Raw genomic sequence first — 27396 nt, forward strand, 5'->3', positions numbered from 1 at the left:
AAAGCATGCACTGGCTTTGTCTGGCATTGTTGGAAAGTGAGACTGAATTTTGCAATTCTAACTAAATCCAAACAGCAGAGTGGCCTGGGGCTGTCGGTATTGGCCAAATACCAACAAGCCATTCATTATTCAGTGTACCCACTATCAGAACGACATCCAACCTTGGTCACCTCACCACCATGGGAATATGGAGGAAGCTGATGCCACAATAAGATTTGTCTTCATCACTGTCCCCCCTCTGTTCTATTTCGGGCAATCTGTCTTTTGTTCCCGCAGCATACGCTCATTTTATCACATCTTTAGGGATACCAACTCCATGCCAACTAAATTATATTTATGTTGATAGAAACACTGCAGATCACCAAAGGGTGAGTTTTCTTAAAAGCATACCGAACCAGCCTCTGCTAAACGAAGACTTTCTAATTACGAAGGAATATATGATCAAACCTCTCCCACCAGCTCATGCAATTTCATTGTTGTATAGTATGCGGAACTCCCCGCAGACCAGCCACCAGTTTCCCTATTTCACCAGGTAATGGTAGAGAGATCTGGGACACCCTCTGAACAATGGTCAAATGCTTTCATTCTTATACACACATTGTCCATCTGTACCAAATTCCAAGAATATGGCTATACGATGATCTCCAATTAGTATAAGACCCAAGATAAACTAACTATCATGGAGAGCAATTGTGATCTGGTCTGTTGGGGATACGGGAAGGAACTGAGATTGTTATTTTACATATGGTGGACGTGCTCGTTGATCTGACTCTTCTGGAAGGAAATACACTGGATTCTTTCTAAAATTACTGATGTGCACTTAACATTCACTCCAGAAACATACTTGCTTCATTTAACCAGCATGCCACTTGCTAAGCTGAAAAATAAACCGTGATACCTCACTTACTCAGCGCTACCCGCAGCCTCATTCCATGCTAATAGAAACAAATGATTGTCCCAATGCTTTGGGAATGGATAAATAAAGTTGAAGACATCAGACAGATTGAAGGACTAATCCTTTTGGCAGCGAGAAGAGCACAGGAATATCACGCAACCTTGTACTATAGGCCATGATGGCTCTTCTCAGGCATAAACACCAAAGCTTAGGCAGAGACGTGGGAGCTGCCATATGCAGGCACAGAGGAGTGGAGCCACAGAGATGGCGCAGAACGTTGAGAGGCTGGTACGAGGGGATTAGTATACTTACAACTACATGGGGCATACGAACATTCTATTTAGTGATGACCTGATAGAGAAGTTGGGCTGGGAGAGGTGCGCCTGGGAGAGACTGTCGGGGAAGACCCTACTGGGGAGGATGGGATATAGACTGCTGCCCTATTTTCTCTTCAATGTATCTGTGCCCCTCCCCCATTCTTTTTCTTTCCTTCATCCATCCTCCTTCCCTCATTGTCTGCCCCATTTATTGCTCATCCCTACACCTCTACAATTCCATTGATTTTTTTTCTTTACCCTTCTTTTCCCTATTTTTCCTACGAGAGAGATCCAGAACTCTACTACAGCCATTTTCCCTTGATTGACTACCTACAACCAAATTGTATTTTCTCATGACGTTTTCTCCTTTCAGTTTCTGAGAGGACATTCCGATCATAAGAAATTATGATTGGTCAATACGTTTTTATTTTTTTAATTTTTTTTATACAATTATGTAATATTTGGAGATGTGCGAGAATAGTCAGGAATTCAAATGAATTTGACATTTTAGGCCAAACTGTATGCGTAGTTGATATTTAGGCCTTAAATTGAAACTGACTTTAATTTCCTGACAATTCTCACTTTAAATAACCATGTCAATAAATGATGTAGACAAAATAAGTACAAGGCAACGCTGGGCATGAAAACCATTTACATTTGATATGTTGTTTTTTTTTCCTGCAACAAATCTATATTTTGCTAAATTCTGCATCATAACACTAAGCTCGAGTCCTGCAGGAACGCGTGGGAATGGCGTTCCTGCACTTTTTCCACAGCAGGAACGCTGTTTCCGTAAGTCCTGCAGGGCTGGCCTTTAGGGTGTGTGAGCTGTGCGGCCGCACAGGGCGCCGGGCAGCCGACACAGCTCGCAGTCAGTTACTGACAGGCCGGCTCCACTATTACATAGCGTGGAGGAGGAGCGACAGGGCTCGCAACGCTGCATACTGAGGCAACGTCGACGTGCTCCGCCTTCATTGTGTTTCTCACAGTTGCGGAAGGATCCACTGTGACTGAGGGACTCTGCTCTAAACATGCTGGTGGCGGCAGAGTCTGACAGGAGGACACGGTCTGTCAGCTAGGTCCAGAAAGCAGCAGGCGCTTGGGTGGTGGATCCTTGTTTAAATGTGAGTAGAGTCTGCTTCTTATATTTTTTTTATTTTTAAATAGATTGAGTTTTTTAGAAGGGGGCAGGGGGGTTTGTAAAAAGGGAGGGGGATTGGAAAAGGGTTGGCAGGGTGGTTTGTAAAGGGAGAGGGTCTGTAAAAGAGGGAGAGTTTAACAGGGGGGCAGAGGGGTCTTTTATAGGGGGGCAGGACATTTGTAAAATTGGGAGGGGTTCAGCGGCTTGTAAAAGGTGCATCTGAACATCTAAGGCCGGATCTGCCCTTTGCAGACCACCTAGACGCATGAAGAGCTATGCGAAGACTGCACATGGAGCTAGGCAGCCGCCAGCCGACACAGCACTCAGTACAGTACTGGCTGAGGCCGGTGGGAAGTGCGAACAGTCCTGGGGGCAGGAACTGTATATGTCATGGCATCTCAGGAGGCTCAGGCTGGGATGCCATGGTGAAAGACAAGGGGAGGGATTTTTTTTATTTTTTGGGGGGGAAAGGGGGGGAATTTTGGGTTAATTCCCACACTTTTTTTTTCTCCAGTAAGTGACCCCTGATAACACTGTAACCTTGTCCATGCCCCCTCCTAACATACTGGGGGGGGGGGGGGGGCTAGAGTTCACTACCTACTGAAAAAACAGGGGGTTATAGGAAATGTCCCTCCTCACATAGCATTATATTTGCTTTGATCTGCCAACACACACAATGCCCACCTCACACACACAATGCCCCCATACTCTCTTACACACTGCCCCCCTCACACACACATACTGCACCCATACTGACACTGCCCTCTGACACACTTCACCCATACACACTGCCCACCTCACACACACACACACACACTACATCCCTCTCACACACACACACACACTACATCCCCCCCACACACACACATACACACACACACTACATCCCACACACTACATCCCACACACACACACACACGCAGAGACACACACTACATCCCACACACACACACACACACACACACACACACACACTACATCCCTCACACAGACACACACATACATACATACATACACCTGGGTTGACCACTACTTGTACATGCTGTAAATAACTTGTACATGCTGAAAATATTTGGTTCTTCCATATTGGTTCAAATTTCAGAAATTTCTCAGATCAGAAGAATTTTGGTTGAAATTTATATTCTTCAGTTTAAAAATGAACAACTTTGAAACTGTAAGTTAGTGAATCAGAGTTGGTGTTAAGTGGCAGCGGTTACTAGCATTAGCCAATTCAGATTTCTGTTTATGGTGCCTGACTTATTTCACTATTTGGTTTATTCAGTATGTGGGTGAAGTTTGGGTCTGAAATTCAGCCATTTTTCAATTTGAACCTCAGGATATTGACCACAAATATCCTGACTGTACATACAGATGATCATGGCTTGCACTTTTTAGTAGAAATTATAGACAAATAGTGGGAGGGACATTAAATCTCGATATTGCTAGCAATAACCCTTTAAGAAGGCAAAACTCTTGACGTAGCAGGTGAGCTTACACTCAAGTGGCCACTGGAGTAATACTAAAAACAGTTATTTAAACGTGCATAGGGATTTGGGATAGTGAACAAGTAACTATTTTCTTTGTTCTATATTGTATGTATTGGGGCTGATGTGAATTATAGTCATTGCTGCTGCCCATGAGTAGTGTGAGTTTGCGCGCAGGACTTATTTTTGTCTATTAAATATTGATCTTGTAGGATCTTCCATAAACTCAATTTTGTACTCCTGTGCACGAATGAATGAGCATACACTTGTGACATATCTACTCTAAGATGAAGCCACGAGAAGCGGACAGACAATTTAGATTTTTAAATTCAACTGAAAATGCGACTTATTACTTCTCCAGTCTCAAAATTATTCAACCCCCTGCATAGAAACAGCACAACTATGCAAAACAGGTGTTGTCTTAAGCACACCTAATGCAGCTAATCAAGGGTTTCATTAATTGCACTAGGTGTGCTTGAGCTGGAACACTTGAAGAACCTGAAGGAGTTTGTTGAGTGTCACATTTGACAGCATGTTAGAAATATGTCAAAAGAGACATGTTCCTAGAAACACCATTGGAAGCACGTTCCAAAAAGGAAGCTTTCAATGGCTGCAACCATATTTCTAGAATGGCAAGTTGTAAAAAACCCTAGAGTGATTGCAAAAGACCTGCAGGTTTCAGTGAGCACAGTAAGGAAAGTACTAAACGCAGAAGGTTTCCATGTCACAACTCCAAAATACACCAGCACTACAAGAAACATCAGCTCCAATTTGCTCAAAACATATAAATAAGCCACAGAAGTTTTAAAATTCTGTTCTGTGGAGAGATGAAACAAAACTGATTTTTGTTTTACCCCATGGATCAGCGGTATGTCTGGAGAAGGAAGAATAAAGCATATGTTGAAAAGAACACTGTACCTACAGTTAAGCATGGTGGTGGCTCAGAGATGGTCTGGGGTTGCTTTGCATCCTCGGGCACTGGAAACTTGCAGCGTCGGCAAGATGGATTCATTTAAGTATCAGGAAATCCTAGGAGAAAATGTCATGTCGTCTGTGAGGAAGCTGAAGCTTTAGGCGTCATTGAACCTCACTATAAGACAATGAGCCAAAGCATTCCTCAAATTCCACCAAGGCTCGGTTGCAGAGTCCTGGAAAATTCTACAGTGGCCTTCAGTCACCTGACTTGAACCCTATAAAAAAATCTCTGGTGAGATTTGAAGAAGGCGGTTGCAGCACACAAACCCAAAAATATTGCTGAACTGGAGGCCATTGTTCATGAGCAACGGGCTAAGATTCCTCCAGGTCACTGCCAGAAGATGGTGTCTTGCTATGCAGCAGCACTTTTTGTTTTGGAACTCCCGAAAATGACCAACCGCTACCACTGAATCTCTGGAACTGATTTTGGAAGACGCCTCAGGTACGGTAGCTCAAAACTCTACCCCTGTGGCAATTTGGCTGTATTCGTCGGAATTTGGACAACTTGGGTGCTCAGATCCAGGCTATCCGGGGATATAAAATTTGTGGGGGTTACTCTGTCTTTTATGTATTTTTAATATCTGTGATACTAACAGCAAAAAGGTGCTCTACTAAGTAATAAAGTTTCTTGCCATGAAGGATTTGTGACAAAACTATATAATGTATTCCCCAAGTTACTTTCCATGCATTCGGTAGATAAATCTACCGACCACCCCCTGGCTCATTAAGTTCAAAGAAACCACAGACTTAAGTGCTCTCCCTGTGTGGCGGCCATTCGTATAACCAAACAGGTACTGGAGAAAATGGTGGCCATCTTGTTGCACAAAAGCAGGCAGCGGGACTTGGTCGTTGAGTGTCTGGAACTCTAAGTCGGATACTCGACCTCGTGAACACCGGCCAAACTTCACGAATGCCTGCTTCTTTCCACAACAAGTCAGGAGAGGTCTGTTCGGTAGGTTTGTTCGCACGAACAATGCAAAGAAACGCTATCCATGAACCAGAGGAACGGTTCGTCTTTTTGTTTTTGAACTCCTGAAAATGACCAACCGCTACCACTGAATCTCTGGAACTGATTTTGGAAGACGCCTCAGGTGCGGTCGCTCAAAACTTTACCCCTGTGGCAATTTGGTTGTATTAGTTGGAATTTGGGCAACTTGGGTGCTCAGATCCAGGCTATCCGGGGATATAATATTTGTGGGGGTTACTCTGTCTTTTATGTATTTTTAATATTTGGGATACTTTTTATGCTAAGTCATGCTGACTCAGAAATGTTTGGGAGTGTTCTGGGCGTGTTTGACGGTATCCCTGTTGTTATAAAAGTGGGCCCTGTTGTACCCTTCATCGACTGATGTTTGGGTATGTCACTGATGAACCACTGGATTTACCTTTTGCACAACTTGGACTTCTGGAACGGACGAAACAGCGCTCCATGCTAACGGGCTATAATTCCAAGTTCCTAGCATTTCGGGAGCATACGAACGAACGGGTATACAAAGACCAGGCATTCGTTACAGGGTTGAATCATTTTGAGACTGGAGAAGTCATTACAAGCTGCATTTTCTGTTGACTTTGAGGAAACCTCTTGAAGCATTTGTTGTGTTAAGTTATTTTAAGTGCTTTTGTTTGCTCTGTTCATGGCAAGCAGCTGAAAGTCTGTATATGTTGACAATAAACCTGATTTTCAATAGAAGGTGAGTAATACTGATTAAAACTGTATGTGGGGGGAAAAAATGACACTTTTAATTATATATTACATCAAAAATTTTATACAAATGGAATAAAACACACTTTGTAGTTGAACAGAAAATTGACAGAATCCCTTGCAGGAATTTTATTAATGAAATATTTTAAGTTTGAAATCATTTGTTTTATTTTTTGGTACTTTCCTTTCATGTTTTTATTTATTAATAAACATGGTCTCTTTATTTCCCCCTAGGTGATATAATATAGAAATAGAGAGGAAGCTACTAAAAGGTCCAAATTTAAATACAGCAGCTAGTAAGATTAAAAATACATTGTGAACAGTTTGCCAACAATAGAATAAGTGAACCTTTTTTTAATATTGCCGTTTCAGATAATGGCTCAAGCAATACAACTAGGATGACCTAACGATAACATGGAATTTAGGAGTTTACACCAGAAGAGTAAATAAGGTTTGACAAGTTTAAGGCTGGTAGTTCAGTTTCTTGATTGGCAATAATTACTGAGGTTATCAAACTATTTCTATAGAATTCTATTTAATAATTTTAATGATCCAGGTGTCAATCACCGGGACCCAGTATGCCTGATCTTGATATTAGGAGTCACTGTGTGGAAATTGATTATCAGGGCCTGGTGTAGGGTAACCACACGCCCCCTGGTGTTGAGCACCAGCGTTTGTGCGACCACATACCAGGACCCTGGTGCAGCTTCTGCGGATCCCGGGTGCCAGATGACAAGAAGCAGACCTCCCAGGATCTGAATAGGGAGGCTCTGCAGCAGATATGTATCAAGTACAGAAACAAGGCAAGACTAGAATAGACACCAAACAAGAAAACAAGACAAAACTAGGAGGACTCAGAACCGGACCAGGACAGAAAGCAGAACCCAGAACATGTACACAAGACATGGGGGAAATATGAACAGGGCAGGACAGGACTGTACATGAACTGGGAATACAAGAAAAAATTAAACAAGACAAGAGATACAAGGCAAAACAAGAGGAGACATAACTAAGTACTATATATGTAAAACATTGGAGATTAAGACATACATAAATGGCCAAGATGTATGCAGCCCACCAACTGCGGCAAAGTACTCCAATTAAGGTGGGTTCCTATCTACCTAGCTATGCATGATTAAATAAACAATAATAAAACACACACAGCACTTACCTGCAAGAAAAGGGCAGAGGACTTGAAACAACTGCCTGCAGGAACCAACTGAAACAAAAGGATTCTTGGAAAGGGAACGGGTGTGTCAACATAAAACAACCTTATAAAGGAATCCAGGAGACTGGGAGTTCCATGAATGGAATAAAGGAATGAACCCAGAAAACCCAGCATAAAGAAAACCAAACATGGAATAGAAAAACTGAACAAGGAGTGTAAAAAGAGTACTGGATACCAGAAGCCAAGGCCAGACATCTCCGCAGAACAGAGCAGGATGTGACACCTAGACCCATAAAATGTAGTGGCGGAACCTCCACTTGAAATTCCTTCTTTATATCGAGACTGTAGAACGAGCAACAGATATGTCTCTACACTCAACAAAGTCTGTGTCAATTGAACCTTTAATAGGTCTTTGACCTTTTTCAGCTAGAATTCATGGAACATCACAGCCCTGAAACAGACTTAGTTCACGTCCTAAATTATCATTTGATGGTTATGATCTGGACGATTGACCATTTGCCTCCTTTTGGGTCTTTCCAAGCTGGATTTAATAAAGCATTCTATTTGAATGAAGTGAACTGAGTAGCACACAGTTCTTACAATTCTAGTAAGGAATATCCAGCTCAAACACAATAAGTCATTTAAACCCACTCACATCTCCCACTTTGCATAGTTTTTGGTGTGAGTACTGGTAGCACAACGTGGTATAAGTACTGGGAGATGTTACATAGAGGTCCCTAAACTCCCACTGTGTTAAATTTAACAATGATTTGTTTTAAATATTTTTTTATTTCAATGTATTCATCAAATATGATGGCTAACATTAAAACCTTAATAAAATTACCTTTAAAATGAGTCTTAAATATTGTACTTCGGGGTATGTTATTTATAGGTATAAAATACTAAGCACAACTTATTTCCCCACTTTTTTCCAGGACATTTTGCACCATAAAGAAACAAAAAAAAAATATGCATAGAAACATAGAATGTGACGGCACATAAGAACCATTCGGCCCATCTAGTCTGCCCAATTCTCTAAATACTTTCATTAGTCCCTGGCCCTATCTTATGGTTAGGATAACCTTATGCCTATCCCATGCATGATTAAACTCCTGTACTGTGTTAACCTCTACCACTTCAGCTGGAAGGCTATTCCATGCATCCACTACCCTCTCAGTAAAGTAATACTTCCTGATATTATTTTTAAACCTTTGTCCCTCTAATTTAAGACTATGCCCTCTTGTTGTGGTAGTTTTTCTTCTTTTAAATATAGTCTCCTCCTTTACTGTGTTGATTCCTTTTATGTATTTAAATGTTTCTATCATGTTCCTTCTATGTGGCCCTATCCTCTGCTTAGGCCATTAGGGCCACCAATATAACTATTTAGGTCTTACAGATGCCATGTTAGTCTAGCTTGGACAGACCACATAAACCAATCAAATTACTATGTTCTGCCGAGGCAATAAACGCATCCAAGCTTCAAAATGAATTAGAAAATATTGTTAGATGAACTGCCAGCTAATCACTTGCAAACATTACATTTTAGACTTGTAAAGACTGCCAAAGTGCATCGCTAATTGTCGCCATGTGCCAAGCTGTAAACAATGCTATTTCTGTACAGATCTGTGGCAGCAAAACCAATGGCGCCGTGTGAAAAGGAAGGAAAATACGCTCAGCTGGTATCATATTAAAAATATGGAACAAAGGGTTTCAACTTCTGCAAATATAAAACAATAACTTGAAAATCTAACTTTTTAAAAAATGTATACAATCTATGACATTTTTTTTTAAATAATAAAAATATATGAATTAATTCTAACCTGTCTATTTTTTTTTTTACTTAGAATGTTACACAAAGTTTGATTTTAGTTTTTTTATATTTTACACACATATGGCTGGATTATCTTGGCACAGTGAGGGTTTTATTCTGTTACTTCTATAGGCTTCAATCAGGGCCAGATTTACATCCTGAGCGCATGTAGACAATCTCCCACTTCCACGCGGGGCCATGCACAGATCATGGTTTATTCACTAAAGTTAGATTTGTTGGGAATTCAAAGTGATTTCCAAATTTTAGGCAAAAATTAGCTGAAGTGTAAACACAGCCACATTGGATAATTTTTCCAGTTCGCCTACTTTGAGCTATAATTTGAATTAATAAAAATTCCTAGCTTAGTTAATCACCCTGATTAGAGGTGTAGGACTGCGCTGCATTGAGGGAGTGGTGTGCACATTGATTCAGAATTTCAGCTATAACACTATACAATAAAAAATTCACAAAAAAGGTATCCTGGGAAATACACACAAAATGGCTACAAGGGAAGCTGCAAAACCTTGTGGTGATCTGTGAAATTACCTTTGTTTGTAACATTGAATTAAAACGAAATAAAACTGCTGATTGTGTCCCATTCAAACGTTAATATTCTAATTTTACTGACCTCTCTACTGGACGAGAAAATGACTGAATATACAAGTTACATTTTACCACTTTTATTCTTATCAACTATTGAACAAATTGAATTCTAAATCGCATATTATTTGCAACTATATCATAGTTTTCCTGCACTACCAGTTAAATCGGATTAAAGGAACGCACCAAGCACCATAAGTTGGCGCTATATAAATGCGACTAATAACACCCAGATCACTATTGTGGCTATTGAGAGGAGGCAAGGACCAGTGCCCTGGGACCCTAAGGAAGAAGTCAAACTTACTAAATATTTAAAAACAATCAAGTTTGTGGGTGGAGGGGGGCACCAGGGCACATCTACCCTGCTAACCAAACTGGTGTGGGTACTTGGAGTGTTCCTTTACATATTAAAGATACATGGTGCTTTTGCTAACCTTTTCTAGTTTTCAATAAAGACCATGAATGGTACCTAGACCTATAATTTCTAATTAGTGGGGTAATAGCTGCTTGATCCAAGGAGACATCTGACTGCTATTTTGGGGTCAAGAAGGAATTTTTCCCTAGTTTGTTGCAAAATTGGAAGCGCTTTAGACTGGGTTTTTTGCCTTCTTTTGGATCAACAGCAAAAACATATGTGAGGAAGGCTGAAGTTGATGGACGCAAGTCTCTTTTCAGCTATGTAACTATGTAACACAGTTGGTGCAATTTGGTGTCTGGTGAATAAGCTCCTCAGTTGTCATAGAATGTTCAGAACATGTAGAACGTCATAAAAGACAGAGGGAGCGTAACGACATCAGTAAAATCTCTATATAGTGTTCAAAGAAAGATGGGAAGTTAGTCATTGACTGAAGGGGCGAGACTGGACAATACTATCCTATACTGACTATGAACGGCAGCATCGGGCAATAATATTCTACGTCCGTTTGATCCTTTCTTTGCTTCCTCATCGTGTACCATTTGCCAATAGCTACTAACAGGACAGAACTGACTAATGTACATTGAACGGTCGGGGTTATATATTTGGCCATGACCTGCTGTGATGTTCATAGAACAAATCTGGATTTACCCCAGAATTCAAATAATCAGCTAGTGCAATCCCTGGGTGCTACTGGGTTACAAACACTCCAGCCCTGGCTTTGATTCCAGAGAGCCTATTCCGGCGCCACATGTATACTAAGTAGCCATATCTCAATTTGCAACCACTATGAAGGCCTTCAGCACTCGGTGTTCATATCTTTCACCCACTCTTGGTAGCTGACAAGCTGAGCTACATTAGCAACTTCGACCAAAATTGTATGTGGGCGCCCTCAGCTGGTAATTCATTGCAAAGCATTTCAAGTGTAAAACGAATGTAATTTTTTTTCTGTAAGTATGACTTTCCTTTTTATTTTATAATGTGACTGCATGGCTATAAAGTTGATAAAAGTAAATTAAAGCTGTCTTATGTCCTGACTATGGATTGGACCAAAATAATTTTTTTGTAATATTTCAACATCTTCCTAATATATAACCAGCATTAATTATGAAAAAAATGAGTAGATATGCATAGCGGTTTTATTTGAGCATTACAGAAGTAAATATAAGCAGTACAAAAAGACCCCGTAAAAGCAAGCATTAATATTGGTAATTTTACCCCAAAAAACATTTTATATAATGCAAATGTATCAAATGATGTGTAATTATCCAAAGCATACATGCAGATGTGAATGACGTGTGTAATCAATGCCCAGCGCTTATTATTTAGACAGAGCTACCGCAGCCTCTACATAACATCCCTTATCTGACCTATTCTACCCCCATTCCTCATTTGATCCCACACTCATTGCCGCCTTCTGCAGGGTTCTAAGGTTTTCATAAAAACATTAAAAACTGTTACATTCAAAATATGTATTTTTTTTTGATAAAAAAATTATTTATATATGTATATATATATATATATATGATTTATCATAGAGTTTTACAATCTAAAAATGACCCATGAACTCTGAAGTAGAAAAATACAAACGCAAGCAGCAATGGACACAAATGTACACTCCTGAGATAGTTAAAAAAAAAAAAAAAACTGCTCACAAGAGCTTACACTCCAATCCAGGTGGTTCTTTGAACTGTGATCCCCCCAGATGTTGTTAGACTACAGCTGAAATTCTCTACAAAGACCCATCAAATGTCTCTAACAGGGTGTTAGTTGTCAGGGAACAAAGAGAATTTCAAACTTTAGGTTAGAATTGGCCTAGAATTTGAAATTCTGTGTGAATTCCACACTTTTGCGAATATACTCATTTGTAGTTCCAGTTCTAGTCCAATATGGATCAGAAATGTTAGAGGACAACAACTCCTACGGACTCTAGTCACCTGCTCGTGGCCAACACGTTTTTCTGGGAATTTTAATCCATAAATAGCCTCTGGATCAAATTGAAAAAAGGTTTATGGTTTTAGCGAGGCCAGAAAATCATTCAGTTGTATGAATTCATTATTACAATGTGTCTTGGACAACCTTATGCCAAAATGAGAGACAAAACTGTGGAGTAAAAAAATATATTTTTCAATAGTCAAAAAATGTTCACCTTTCTGAAAAAATGGCTGACTCCAATGGCAAGATAAGTCATCTTTTTATAATCTTCTTCCTTCTTTGGATTTATTTTAAAGGAGCGTTCTTGTTAAAACGTTGAATGATACCAAGTGGAATAATAGGAAGAAGAGGCACGACGAATATAAAAGCCAGATCTGCCAACATTGGACACTGCTGCTTAAACAGACTATACACTTAGAAGATGGTTAGAAAAATATATTGTGATTTGTCCTGCTTTAGATACGTTCCACAGTGATATACCTTTATCAAGACCCTAATACAGGTACTGTATCAGCTTTTTGATTGAGGATACAACGAGGCAGATGTTTTAAGGGACAAGAAGCTGGTGACAGAGTTCATAATTCCTGACGGTTATTGCATGGTTGTGGAACTCTGTCTGTGACCACTGGTCAACCCACTTCTTTTTTTAGGAAAATTAGGAGATGGACTTTTGAAACGGGGAGACAGAGGATCTACTGTAGAAGATGGAGCCTGCTCAGGTAGGTTGGTAGCCTTCTGTAGAATTTAAGAACTAGATAATTGAGGGTCTTGATGCACGAGTTTGCAAGTTTTACAGACTTATTTACTAAATTCAGAATGTCGGGAATTTAAAATAAACCAAAAGGATCAAACTAGTCAATCTCCAATACCTATGCTCCCTGTTCAGCTTTTTTTGACCTTCATTTGAAATTCACTTTGAATTCCAGACAATTCTGATTTTAGCGAATTAATTCTTTATTTCGTTTTGACGTATCCCAATGATGGCTAACGTACGTGCACTGGAGAACACCACGTTAAAAATCCCTAAGAAGGATTTCTCATGAATCTCAGTTCACCATTCAGGAAATAGATACAGTACCAGTCATGAGAGCGCGGGTGCGCGATAACGATTTGGGATTTTGCTATTGTGGAAAAAAAATAAAAAGTATATTTGTTGTTAAACCGTAATACCCGTCTACAACAGATTATTAGAAACAGAAGAATCTTGCTAGCCAACGATCAATGGAATCCACAGCATTTTCCTCTAGGCACTTAAATGCTTCCTCAGCCAATGCTTCGAGATAACATTGTTCCTATAATAGAAGACAAATTAAAGATATAATCAGACTCCATTATAGTAGGTGAGCCCTGCTACATGGTATATTTTAGCAATATAAGATGGAAACCCTGCATACTGCTCCCCTATAATGCAGATACCAATTGGGCTTGCAAATAAGCATTCCTCTGCACTTAATGCAAAATACAGTATCTCTTAAATGTCAGATCTAAAAACAGTTAAGCAGATTTTAATCCCCAAAAAACTGGTCAACAGTAATTAAATTAAAGGAACACCATAAGGTCAAGAAGACAAACATGTATTCCTGATCCTATAGTGTTAAAACACCATTTGGGTCCTGATTCTCCCATAAATATAGTAAAATGTTACCTTTATTCCAGTCTGCTGGTGCTGTTCTGCCCCTGATCTGACACATTGGCTGACATCATTAGAAGTGGTGATCTCAGCCAATCACAATGCTTTCCCATAGGAAAGCATTCGATTTGACTGAGATTGTCAATTCGCCGCCCTGGCCAATCAGCATCTCCTCATAGAGATGCATTGAATCAATGCATCTCTATGAGGAATGTTCAGTGTCTCCATGCAGAGGGTGGAGAAACTGAATGTTAGTCATACTGTGCAGCACTGCCACAGGAATCGCCTCTAGTAGCCATCTGAGGAGTGGCCAGTGGAGGTAACCCTGGGCAGTAATGCAAACAATGCCTTTTCTCTGAAACAAACAGTGTTTACTGCAAAAAAAGGCTGCAGGGAATGATTATACTCACCAGAACAAATACAATAAGATGTAGTTGTTCTGGTGACTGTGGTGACTTTTTAAGGTCATAATGTCAGCAAAATCTTTGATGTTTCACCAAGTGTCATTAGCTAAGTTTACAACAATTACAGAGCAATTAAAACCTCTGAGGGTAGGGTTTATGGAAGCTCGAAACTCCAACACTTTGCTTCTCAAACCAACTTTCAGTAACCACAAATGGTCCAAAATTCAGTCAACTGTGTCCAGGACAATGGGTGGTTCTATAAGACCGACTTTAAGGAAGACTGGTACAGTTTTGGTATGAAATGAAAATGTTTTGGTAAACATAGGAAAATCAGAAATATAGAATTTAGGAACCAGATAATGGAGGGTATGTCTTGATTCAGGAGTTTGCCAGCTGAACATGCTTATTCACAAAGGTGAGAATTGTTGGGAATTGAAAGTGAATTTCGAATTATTAAAGTGGTCATGGTGCTTAGAGCAATTCTTTAAGGGCCAAAATAATCAAACTAGGAAAAGTCAGCTACGCTTCCTAGTTTGGCACTCCATATGTTGTGGACTACATCTCCCATGATGCTTTGCCAGCTGTAAGAACATTATGGTAGATGTGCTCCAAAACATCTGGAGTGCCAACGATTGCCCAGCCCTGCTTTAGTGAATAAATGTTTATTCCGTTTGTATACGTTGTATACCTGGTCATCACCGCACAGGAGCAGCCCGAGCATCTCTTTTATATGCTTCTTAAAGATACATGGATCTTCAGAATTCGAGAGCCCGCTAGGATCAAAGAAAACTCCCTGGAGACAAAAATGTAATATAAATTAAAACACACGTCCTTGCAACAAGTCTCACTTTCTATGTGAATGAGCAATTGTCCATGTAGGTTTAACTTCATAAAAGAAGCTTTAGCAGACATTGCCATCATAATGCTCTGTGAAAAATCCTGCGGAGTATCTGAAAAACGTTAATGTTTTCCATTGCGGGGTTAAAACTAAAGGACTGCTTGATTGAGATGAAGTGGTCTGGGCGCCTATAGAGTTTAAAGAAAACCTGTTTTATACCACAATTGCAGTGTGTGAACATAGGGTATGTGATGTTTCATCTTCGAAATACTGAATTGTTTATCAAAAAGTAAATTAATAGTTATTAAAATCTAAAGTTCAAATTCAAGGCTTAGAATAGGAAAAATATTGTGATTTAATCGTTAAAACCTAACTTGTTTCTTTCGACCTGCTGAGTTCCGTGGACGGAATCTTTAGAGGTAATGGTTACAATTAATGTTTAATATATAAAATACTTTGAATTGAACATCTGTCTGCTAATTAGTTATCACATTCTGGTAACGTGAAATGAATTGGGTATTCTCCTAAGCAGAGATATTCACCTCCTCTGTGTGTAACATGCTCTCTTCAATGTTTTCTGGAATTAGGTTGTAACACCAGCAGAATTTCAGGTAGGTTAGGACATCACTCAGCAGTTCTACCTTACTAAAATGACAATCCACAGGTGGTCTGCCAACCGCTGCAAATGGAACGGAAAAAGTAAAAATAAAAATACAGTAGCAACATGTGACGCGTACAATTTATAGAGAACACATTGAGATTATGTCAGCAGTGAAAAAAATCTAGGCAATTCATAAACTATGGTAATTTTGTAGCTAATCATTGCTGGACATAAATGCTGTATTGGCATCCCATGATACTTGTTCCAAACCCTCCTTTACCGAGCAGCAGTGAGAGATGTACTAATGGTATGTGTGTCTTCATTCCTGCACTATATTCCACCACTTACTGCCCCTGTTATTATTGAAAACCAAAACAAATTAATTAACAAATTATCTTAACACCTTTTTATCCATATCTAAGCTGAGGGACCAAATTATCAAATGTACATTGGTCAGGGTTTTGAAATTGTTACAACCAAAGCCTTTAGATAGAATATATTACTCTATTGAGAAAATTACCTAGAACGTTTTTGTGTTCCATAAGGAAGTAAATGAATCCATTTCTATCATAGATTACAGCGTATGGGACAAGGAGCCCACAGTAATTAGGGATGGTCAGGAAATTTTGCTGTATTTTCATCCAATCAATGGTAACCGGAACCTAGAAAAACCAAACAACAAAATCACCAATTACTGAAATATAACACTATAAAATAAAGTATATTCCGAATATTAAAAAATTCTTCAGTCAATTTCATTAAAGTAGAAAATGTCAAATATCTTGCCATAAAACAGTTGTTGCTGTATATATTCCCGGTTCTCACATCATACTCTTACTCTGCCCCAAATACAAAAAAAATCACTATTTAGTAGATATAACTCCAATGAAAAAATGCATGCATTTAATTGTATATTTTTTCATTGGGAGTACGGTATATCGAAAAAGTTGCAATCTCTTGTCTGCAGCCTTTGCAAGCCCTCCCCTTCTAACCCTGCCCAAACATTCTGTGGCTGTCCAATCACAGACTTCCCAATGCAGCTCAATGAGAAGTCTATGCAAGGCAGGTGCCCTGAGCAATTGCTGCCTCTTGAGTTTAGCTCTGCAGGAGGTAACAGGACTGGTTGTCTGACAGCCAACGGTCTAATATGGATAATTTATAAAAGTTTACATTTCTATTGGAATCAGCACTTTTTGTAAAATGAAAAAAAGAACACTCTTTACACATAAAGAACTTCAGGAAGCTAAGGTGCTTTACGGGAGTGGATAGAGTGTTCATTTAAGGTAAGAGTAACACATAGCGTGGATTGTCATATGTTGCCTGTTTGAGTCACTGGTCATGCCCGTCTGTTTAGACTGTTACAGGAATCCAAGTAGCAGACCACACCTAGGTCTAATTTCCCTGTTGTCTAGTTCTAGAACTACTTCCTCTTCTTAGAACTGTTGCCAGATCCCACCATAATGCCAAGCCCTACTTTGTAGTTCTTTGTTCCTTGTCTTCTTCTTGAAGTCCGCTTGGTGTTTCAAGTCACGTGTTCTTTCAGTTAGTCATATTTTTTCAAAGTCAGATCCCATCGGCTTCCTCTTTCCCCATATTACCTGGTCCGGTTTCCACTATAACCTCTGGTCACGTTGGCTGGTGGCAATCACCCAGCAGCTGCCAAAGCCCTAGGGCTCAACCTGTAGACACGGCTGGATGGTTATAATATGAACCTTCTAACCCCTGTCCAGGCTTTGTATGGCTTTCTAATCACAGACTTCCCAATGTAGCTAAACGGGAAGTCTTTACAAGGCAGGTGCTCTGGGAAATTGCTGCCTCTTGAGTTGAGCTCCCCTGAAACCAGGAAGTAACAATAAAATATATAACTTTTTTTCTCCAAAGGAAGTGGGTGATCTGTGGCATCAGATGCTCAGATCTCTCTGCTTGTCCTGCTACAACACTAGATCGGGAGCCCCCCAAATAAAGCTACTGCTTTAGCAATACCTCTGCCAACAAGTTAGCATTAGAGCACAGGGATCCTGGATCAGATTTTTGTAGCCATGATTAAAAAGTCTATCAGAATCAATCAGGACATTAAAAGAACAGTCTAAGCAGGGCCGGCCTTAGGAGTGTGCAAGCTGTGCGGCCGCACAGGGCACCATGGAGCAGGGGGCGCCCTGCAGCCGACACAGCTCACACATGGCCGGCCAGAATAAAAAAATATATATTTGCGGCGGGGGCGGAGCTTGCCGTGCGGTGGGGGCGGAGCAAAAAGCACAGGAAAACTGCTGCAGGGGAAGCAGGAAGGAGTCCCTGCTTCCCCACCAAACAGTCTCCAGGAGCTGCAATGCCTCCACAATTAACTGCACAGGTAAGTGTGTGATTGTCAGTGTGAGTGTGACTGTCTGCCTCTGTGTGTGTGTCTCTGTGTGTGTGACTGTCTGCCTCTGTGTGTGTGTGTGTGTGTGTGTGTGTGTGTGTGACTGTCTACCTGTGTGTCTGTGTCTGTGTGTATGACTGTCTGCCTGTGTGTGTGTGACTGTCTGCCTGTGTGTGACTGTCTGCCTGTGTATGTGTGTATGACTGTCTGCCTCTGTATGTGTCTGTGTTTATAACTGTCTGCCTCTGTGTGTTTGTGTGTATGACTATCTGCCTCTGTGTGTGTGTGTGTCTGTGTGTGACTGTCTGCCTGTGTGTGTATGTGTGTGTGTGGTGTGTGTGTGACTGTCTGCCTGTGTGTGTCTGTTTGTGTGTGTGTGTAAGACTGTCTGTGTGTATGACTGTGTGTGTGTCTGTGTGTATGACTGTCTGCCTGTGTGTGTCTGTGTGTGTGTGACTGTCTGCCTTTGTGTGTGTGTCTGTGTGTATGACTGTCTGCCTGTGTGTGTCTGTTTGTGTGTGTGTGTGTGAGACTGTCTGTGTGTATGACTGTGTGTGTGTCTGTGTGTATGACTGTCTGCCTGTGTGTGTCTGTGTGTGTGTGTGTGACTGTCTGCCTTTGTGTGTGTGTCTGTGTGTATGACTGTCTGCCTGTGTGTGTGTGTGTGTCTGTGTGTATGACTGTCTGCCTCTGTGTGTGTGTGTATATGACTGTCTGCCTGTGTGTGTATGACTGTCTGCCTGTGTGTGTATGACTGTGTGTGTGCATGACTGCATGTGTGTCTGTGTGTGTGTGTACATGACTGCCTGTGTGTGTATGTGTGTATGACTGTCTGCTTGTGTGTGTGTGTGCGTGCGTGCGTGACTGTCAGCCTGTGTACGTGACTGTCTGCCTGTGTGTGTGGATGTCTTCCTGTGTGTGTATGGCCGTCTGACTCTGTGTGTGTGTGTGTGTGTGTGTGTGTATCACATACAACCAATACACGCATATCACACACTGTTAATACACCCATTACAAATATCACACACAGCCAACACAAAGCATACATATCACACACAGTCATCACACCTACTATCACATACACAGACAACACAAACATTACATCATACATGGATGACAGGGGGGAGGGGGGCGCTGTGAAGATTTTTCGCACAGGGTGTCTAAAGGCCTAAGTCTAAGCATTATAAACAGTGCAGCTTGTAGAAGTGGTTATGGTGTAAGTAGTTTGCAGAAGATCTTTGTTTTCAGTACGTCCAATCAAAATCCGTAGACGTAATTAGAACTATTTAATAAACTTACCTTATTCTCTTTATTCCTTCTCTAAATGCAGCGTCCACAAAAGGGGAGAGAAATTGTAATGAGCGAAGGGTAAATAATGGGTTTCCGTGACAGTTATTAGTTATTAGGATGGCTGCACGCTCTGCAATTCAGCGGAGGCGATATATTTTAAAACATACATATGTGTTAACCTGTAAATACCATTATATAATATAGAATTATTAGATAAACTAAACTGTAAAATAGATTGAATTTGTAACTGGTCTAAGGCCATTTTAAATTGGATAAAACTTGATATCTTATTATCTCTCTCTATATACCAAGCTAAGTCTAAACACTAGCCCAAGTAGACCTTGTCTTTATCTGTAATCAAATGTGTAATAAATAAATATGGATAGAGGAACTATGAACACACATACCTATTTGCATATAATCATATCAATATTCAGGTCAAAAGTCAGGAACAGGTTAGGAATCAAACTATTTATACCTGTATGATGTAAAATGCCGGATGTTAACGCACCCAAGGCAGCATTTTCCAAGTAGGACGTTTGGGTGGAATCATTTCTTTACAGATACCTTAAAGGGACTAATTGGGTAAAATTTACGATTTACAAATAGTTGTCATGATGCGGAAACTGGAGAGCTTAGGTAAGAAACTCCGTCACTAGGAAGTGGCTCCACCAATCAGGAACCATTGCTCTCTGAGATACAGTTACCAGCAAGAATAAACAAACCGCTTCTTGCCCAGCAGTTCCAATCATCACAAAGAATGTTTGGACCTGCTTTATAACGCAATCGCAGCAATAACACAGTTTTGAGAACCGGGCAGTTAATAAAAATGTGCAGAGCTCCTGACCATGCAGGCTTGTAGCCATAGCTTGACTCTATTTCTGAGGATGAGAGATAGCTATAAGTGTAAGGGGTAAGTGCATGCTGCAAAATGATCACAGGATCCCTAAACGGAGTACTGAGGGTGGGGGGAGAGGGATAGAAACATAGCAACAGATTTTAAACTCTGTATAACTGTAACAATAGCCACTCAGCTGACAAGCTATAAGCTCTATCTTTTACTTCTGGTAATCTATAAGAACCACAATAGTGTCCATTTTTAATCAGCATTAAAAAAAGAATTCAAAGGACAGCCATAATCAGGAGTTAGCCCGAGTATCTGAAATGTTAATTACAAATGTTCCCTCCCCCTCAACCTGCCATACTCCCGTTGGGCTTGAGAATATCGAGAAATGATGGTCTACATTAGCGTAGAATCTGTCAGCTGCTTTGCTGTTTAATAGCAGTGCTTAATATTCATGAGTATATATTTTAAAGAAATAATCACAGCAAACAGCCAAATGGCTGCTGAGACGTGCAGGGAGAGAAGAAAGTTCCTCTCTGAGATACAGAGCTGGAGAAAGGGAGAGAATATGACATGAATTTATCATGATTAGGGAAATGCAGCAGGGAGATGTGGTTATGGAGGAGGAGGGTAAAAAAGATGAATTTGAGCAATAATTTTAAATAAAGGAAGCCAAATAGAGTTGTTTGTCCTTTTCTTCTAAATTTTCCTATGTTTGCAATTTATGATGCCAATTATGAGGTAAACCGTATGCTAGAAGTTTTGTCGAAGTTTGAAAGCCGCAGAAACTAGAATCCGCCGTGTTCAGTTCTCCTTATTGCCCCCTGGTCCCAGGCACCAAACTGAGGGACACGGGTTAATGAATGACCCAGGGCTCATCCATTAACCTGTGCATAGTCAACATGGACAGGAGAGTAGACAGACAAATAGAATTCATGATGAGTAAAAACCAGAGGGTGTCCAAAACATAGACCCGTTCTGCTGCAGGGCTACTACTCCCATCAGGCTCTGGTAGTGTTAAGACTGTCAGAGCACCAAGTTCTGCAACAACTGTAGCTTTACCTTTTGAGCACACCTATTAGTATTTGTTCCATAAATCAGTACCAGAATTCATTTTGAACAATTATATATTTCGCAGAAATCAACATGGTTTTATGGATGACAGGTCATGCCAAACTAACTAACTAAAAGTAGTTAGCAGAAATATAGGTCAGGATGATCCAATAGATGTGATCTACACGGCATTGGCAAAGACATTTGAAACTGTTTCATACGAAAGATTACTATGAAAATGGAAATCCGTTGCAATACAAAGCAATATTCTCAATAGAACAATGGCTTAAAGATAGAGCGCTGAGAGTACTTATAAAGGGAACTTTTTCAAATTGGACAAAAGTGGTAAGTGGAGTGCCTCGTGGTTCTGTCCTGGGTCCACTTCTCTTTAATCTGTTTATAAATGATCTTGAAGTGGGCATTGAAAGTTAATTGTCTATGCTTGCAGACATCACAAAACATGCTATCACTTTTCTACAGAGAGGCTGGAGAGGCAAGAGGGTAATGAGATTCAATACAAACAAATGTAAAGCCAATCATATTGGGATAAGGAATTCACAAGCAATATATTCATTTAATGGGGTTGATATCTAGGGATAAGATTTAATTAAAAGGACTTGGGAACAATTAAAGATAAACTAGGCAACAATGTGCAATGCTGGCCCGCCGTTGCAAAGGTGAGTAAGGTGCTCTCATGTATAATGGTATTGATTCATATGCTCAAAATATAATTTTATCTCTTTGTAAAGCTATGGTAAGACCCCATCTTAAATATAGGTATCAGTTTTAAAGAAGGATATTACTGACCCAAAAAAGTTGAAGGCAAGTTACAAAATTAATAAGGGGGATGGAAAACATTAGTTATAAAGAACGCATAGAAAATTACATGTGTTTTCTTTATAGGGAATATGATAGCACTATATATTAATATGTATGTGAACAGGTTGTTGATGAGAACCTGATTGCCATTATGGCGTCAAGAAGGAATTTTTCCCTTTTTGTGGCACAATTGGTCATCGCTTACATTTTTTACTTTTTTGGGATCCACTGCATAAAGATTTGTTTTACAGGTTGAACTCAATGGTCTTGAGTCTTTTCTAAACGTAAATTACACCTAAATTACTGTGTATATATAGGTAACTATAATTATTATAAGGCTGTGGCCTGTAAATATCGCTGACTATTGGACATTTAGTGCACTGGTCAGTCCAGGCCCTAGAGGAACCTATAAGGATATATTCACTATAACAGTAATTAAAAAGAACCGACAATGAAATTACATTTTAACAAACACACCCAAGCTGTAAAAAAAAAAAGATGAATTTAAAAACGTTTTCCATTTCAGTTATTTTTCTTGAAACGTGAACTTTATCAGTGAATTCTGTAAATTTCCCAAGTTTATTGCATAATATCCAAATTAACCTCTGGAAAATCTCACAATGCAACGTTATATTTGTGGATAATTTAATGCAACAACTGATAATGAAAAGCTACTAATTGATGGTTTTAAAAATAGACAGCCCAGTCTAATTCAATAAAACTTCATATGACACCGGGTGACCGGTAAAATTACTGAAACATGCTAAGCTGAGTTATAACTAACAACGACCGATGTATAAAGGAACTAGTCTGTACTGAGCTATATCAAGACTATCACAATCCTTGATATAAGAAGCACCATTGTATTTAGATCTTACCTTTTTTACAATCATATTGGCTTGAGTTATCCTGTCTTTTGCATAAAACCAGCCTTCACCAAATAACTCTGTGACGTAAAAATGGATTCCATGATGATAATAGAGGAAAAGACTTGAAGCTGAATTTTTCATGCCAAGCTTGAAACCATTTCTCTGTAATAAAATGGAAATCAGGATTTAAAAACAGAATGCAACATATGTCTGTGCTTCAGGTGAGACACACAGGGTTCTTTACAACCTCTGGTGAAGTGGGAACACTTGGAATGATACGGGAACATTGTTCCCTTCACAAATATAGTAAGGGAACAGAGTGTTCACTGTCGGCAACCTACAACCCAAACAACTAATTTCAAGTTAATGAATGTCCCAGTGCCCTGATGCATTGTGGGAGGGATGGGTTACATCACATGACACCTCCATACCTTCTTTCTCTTTTTTCCTTTTTTCCTTCAAAGCTCTATAACATCTGCCTGCACCCTACGTAAAGGCCATGGAGGAAAAGAAAATGTTTCTTTTTTTTTGTAAAGTGAGACAGTAGAGATTGTAGCCAAGTGTAAGAATAATAGTGAGCAAGGATTGTAAATAAGGAATATAAAAGGGGCAATGGAATGAATAAGGAATGGTGGGCATGTGTCAGGGTCTTACCTGAGATGGGAGTCTGAAGCGCAGAGATGTTTGCTCACTCTTGCCGATAGACACTGTCCAAGGTAACCAGGTAAGAAGCCACCTTGACTGTGAATCTTGCACGGGGGCTGTGCAGGAAAGGTGTTCCAAAGCAGTACAGACAAGGTCACAAACAGTAGGATAGTCGAGGGATAGCCAAAGTCAAAGGATGCCAGAAATCAGGATAAACGAAGTGTAGCCGAAGTCAAAGGATGCCAGAGATCAGGATAAACGAAGTCAGAAGCCGGGGTCAATATGGAATACAAGTTTAGGAGACTTGAAAACAGGAACTGAACACATAAACCAGGATCAAAGACATGATAACGTTCCCATGGCGAGACAGGGCTTATATACCCAGCTGATGACTAATCTGTCTCAGGTGAAGCACAGGCCACAGATGAAGACCAGCCCCCCATGCTGCAGACATAGCCAGGTAGAACAGGGCGAGAACAACTCCAAAGAATAGGAACTGCTGTGGCTGAAGGCAGTATAGCAGGTCCAGGACAGAAAAGGACCCAGGTTCAAATCTCTCTGTTGGGCACTTCTGGGGCGGTGAGTACCGGGACAGCATGGAAGACATAGAAGGGAAAGATGGCTATACAAAGAAGAGGCCAGGAGATCACATGCTTGTGCAGGGTTTTGTGGGAGTAGTAATATTGTAAAAGATGGAAGGGTGAGGTTATAAGGACAGTGAGCATAGAAGGAATAGGGCATATAATGTGGAGCTGAGGATTGTTCTTTTGGGCACTGAATAACTTACTCGGTAGGAGATGTTGGGCAAAAAAGAAAATGACAAGATATTTGCATTGAAGTCATAGAAGGGGTCCAGGGTACCAGGGTATGTAGCAAGTGGTAGGAGGCTACAGGGCATAGAACAAAGCCAGGATAAGGTTTACTGGATAGAGTGTATAGCAGGGTACCAACCGGGGTATAGCAGATGGTGTGCCTATAAGGAAATGCAATGATTGATGGGCACACAAGAGGAAACAGAAGCTGCTGGGCACAGAATGGGATACAGTTGGTGGGCAAAGAGAGAGCATTGAGTAACGAGAAAGAAATGGAAGGACACTGTTAAGTAGGTAGCATTGGCAGTGGAGACAATATGGAAGATCATGGAAGACTTTATAGAGTACAGCTGGACCAGCAGGCTTTCCAGTCCTGTCTACTGCCACTCTTCTGGATGGTACACTAGTAACAGACATGACAGTCAAACTCAATACTAGTGGCTTATCACATGCCCTGGTGCATGATGTATAAATAGATAAAATAACAGATGCATTAATTTATATCTCATTAATGCACTATACAGGAATATCTTCCAATATAGATACTTAGACAGACATATATATTGTACAAAACTTACCATAGTAACCAAAGCAAAGTCTCCGTCTATCTCCTCTTTCTTCTTAGATAAGGCAATCCCAGAGTCTAAGAGGATTAAACCACGTCCACATGAATCCAGGAAAATTCTTCTCTGTTCATCTAATACAGAATCACCATTTTCTTTGATCCTGTTGCCATACTCATCTTGCACAGATGGTTTGTCTAACAGAGTGAAAGACACACATTGGCTTGGTGGCCCATGTGTTCTGCTTCGTTCCTGAACATTTCTCTCTTCACATTGAAGCACTGCATTGTCATCAAATTGGGTAGACTCCACGTCTTCGCCAATCATAGCAGTGACTTCATTTTTAGGTAATTCCATGTTATCTGTATTTCTGGGTTCTGAGTTCTTAGTATCGGTGCCTGGTTTGTTTCCTTTTTCTGGTGATAATTCAGACTTATTAGTCTCCGCATCTTCATACCTTACAGTTTCCAAAGTGAAAGTTAAATTGTAAGTCTGCAATGGTGTCTGTTGTCCAGTATCTTTAAAAGAAAAATATGTATTTTCTTCACAATGGTCAATGCTATTATATGGTTCAGCTTGTTCACAACACTTTTCCATTTTATTAGACATATGGTGGCCACATTGGGTCTCATGAACCAACGTTTGGCATTGCATAGATGTTTCAAGTGACTCCACATCAGAAACTTCAACTGTCTCATAATTAATGGCATTTTCTTTTTTTTCAGTTTGTACAAAACTTTTAATTGGATTCTGTCTCTCTTTTTGTGGAGCTGCTTCACTTAGTTCCTCTATAACTTGAATGTGAGGGTGGCTGTCTTCAGAGTTATCTGCTGATGTTAGAGGTAACTTTGAATCTCCAACATTTGGTAAATCCTCATTGCCATGATCTAAGGAGTACTTTTTAGATGGATTACGGTGATCTATTTGCATTGTACCCTTGAAAGCATGATCCAAGTTTTGTTTAGGTGGTTGAATAGATTCCTGTCTATTCTGAAATGGTATTTCATCCTCCACGATCTGCTCAAAAGTGTGCTGTTGCACACAAGTTGTCAAAGTTTCATCTTCTTTAAGTATCTGATCATCAATAATCTTATCTGATGCTTCACAGCTTATTGTAGCTTGATATGGTTCTTCACTATGGATTTTCACCACCAGCTTCTCCATGTCGATTTGCATGGATGTATCACATGTTTCCTCCTTATATACTTGCAAAGGCAAATTGTGGCTTCCATAAGTTTCCATAAACATATACAGAGACGTTTCTTCTGTGTTGAACACTGCTGGTTCAGTTCCACAATGTCCTCCTTCCATTTCATTCATTGTATACACTGGTTTGACTGTTGAGCTGATCTCCTCATTTATTATTGAATCCTCAGAATTTTCTTTTTGCTGGACAATCTCACAATTGTCATCTATCTCACGATGACTAGATTTGAAATTATACAGGTCATCTTGTTCTTCTGTCTCATTTTTGACATCTTCGAATGTAACAGTCTGGTTCCTGACACTCTTTCTTTCACCATTAGCTTTGATTAAGTATTGGTTGATGTCAATTACGGATACCGAAGAAGATCCCTTGCTGTCTGGTTTACCTGTCAATTTAGCAAACTCCTTCCTGGATTTTGTATCACCATCAAAAGAAAAAACAGAAGAGTTTGAGCGTCTTGACTGGGAGGAACCAGTCTTCTCATCTTCAAATTTTGGTGAAGAAGCCTGTATTTTTGGCTGAGGAGGCTGAGTTTCACTGACTATTGTTCTCCTGGCATGGTGATGACTAGAATTTCCACCAGATGGCAGCAATGCAGCTGTAATGTCAATAGTCGTCTCTGTAGTGATGGGATACATAGACTTGTCTCCATTCCTCTCGCTTTCCACTTGCATCGCACCCATGCAATCCTCAGCCTGCGTGAAGTGTAGATCATCAGTTTGCTGAGGTATAGTTAGTCTATCTGCACTCATTATTTCGTCACTTTGTTTATTTCTTTTAAAGTGACTTCTGAAAAATAAGTAAATAGCTGTGAGTTACAAATTTGCAAAAATAAATAAATATTAATTTTGTGGTCAATTTATATTGTTTCACATTTCTACAACAGCAAATTCAGTTTAACCATTTTCTTTCTTGGAAGAGAATAGCTAAATATATTAGAATCCTCACATTAACCTATAAAACTATACCATACTATATATATATATATATATATATATATATATATATATATATATATAT

General features: G+C 39.9%; 1 protein-coding gene across 1 annotated transcript in view; it reads right to left on the minus strand.

Moving 5' to 3' along the window:
• Nucleotides 1–12652: 12652 nt before the first annotated feature.
• LOC134574635 (uncharacterized) overlaps nt 12653–27396 on the minus strand; it is a 54808-nt gene continuing 40064 nt past the window's right edge. Inside the window, exons 3-8 of the mRNA XM_063433768.1 lie at nt 25185–27165; nt 23159–23311; nt 16436–16577; nt 15857–15993; nt 15165–15269; nt 12653–13734 (exon numbers count right to left, since the gene is read on the minus strand). Coding sequence (XP_063289838.1) covers nt 13630–13734; nt 15165–15269; nt 15857–15993; nt 16436–16577; nt 23159–23311; nt 25185–27165 — 2623 coding nt within the window. The 3' untranslated portion in view covers nt 12653–13629. The remainder of the gene's footprint in view (nt 13735–15164; nt 15270–15856; nt 15994–16435; nt 16578–23158; nt 23312–25184; nt 27166–27396) is intronic.

Source organism: Pelobates fuscus, chromosome 10 (genome assembly GCF_036172605.1).
Source record: "Pelobates fuscus isolate aPelFus1 chromosome 10, aPelFus1.pri, whole genome shotgun sequence".
NCBI classification, from domain to species: domain Eukaryota; kingdom Metazoa; phylum Chordata; class Amphibia; order Anura; family Pelobatidae; genus Pelobates; species Pelobates fuscus.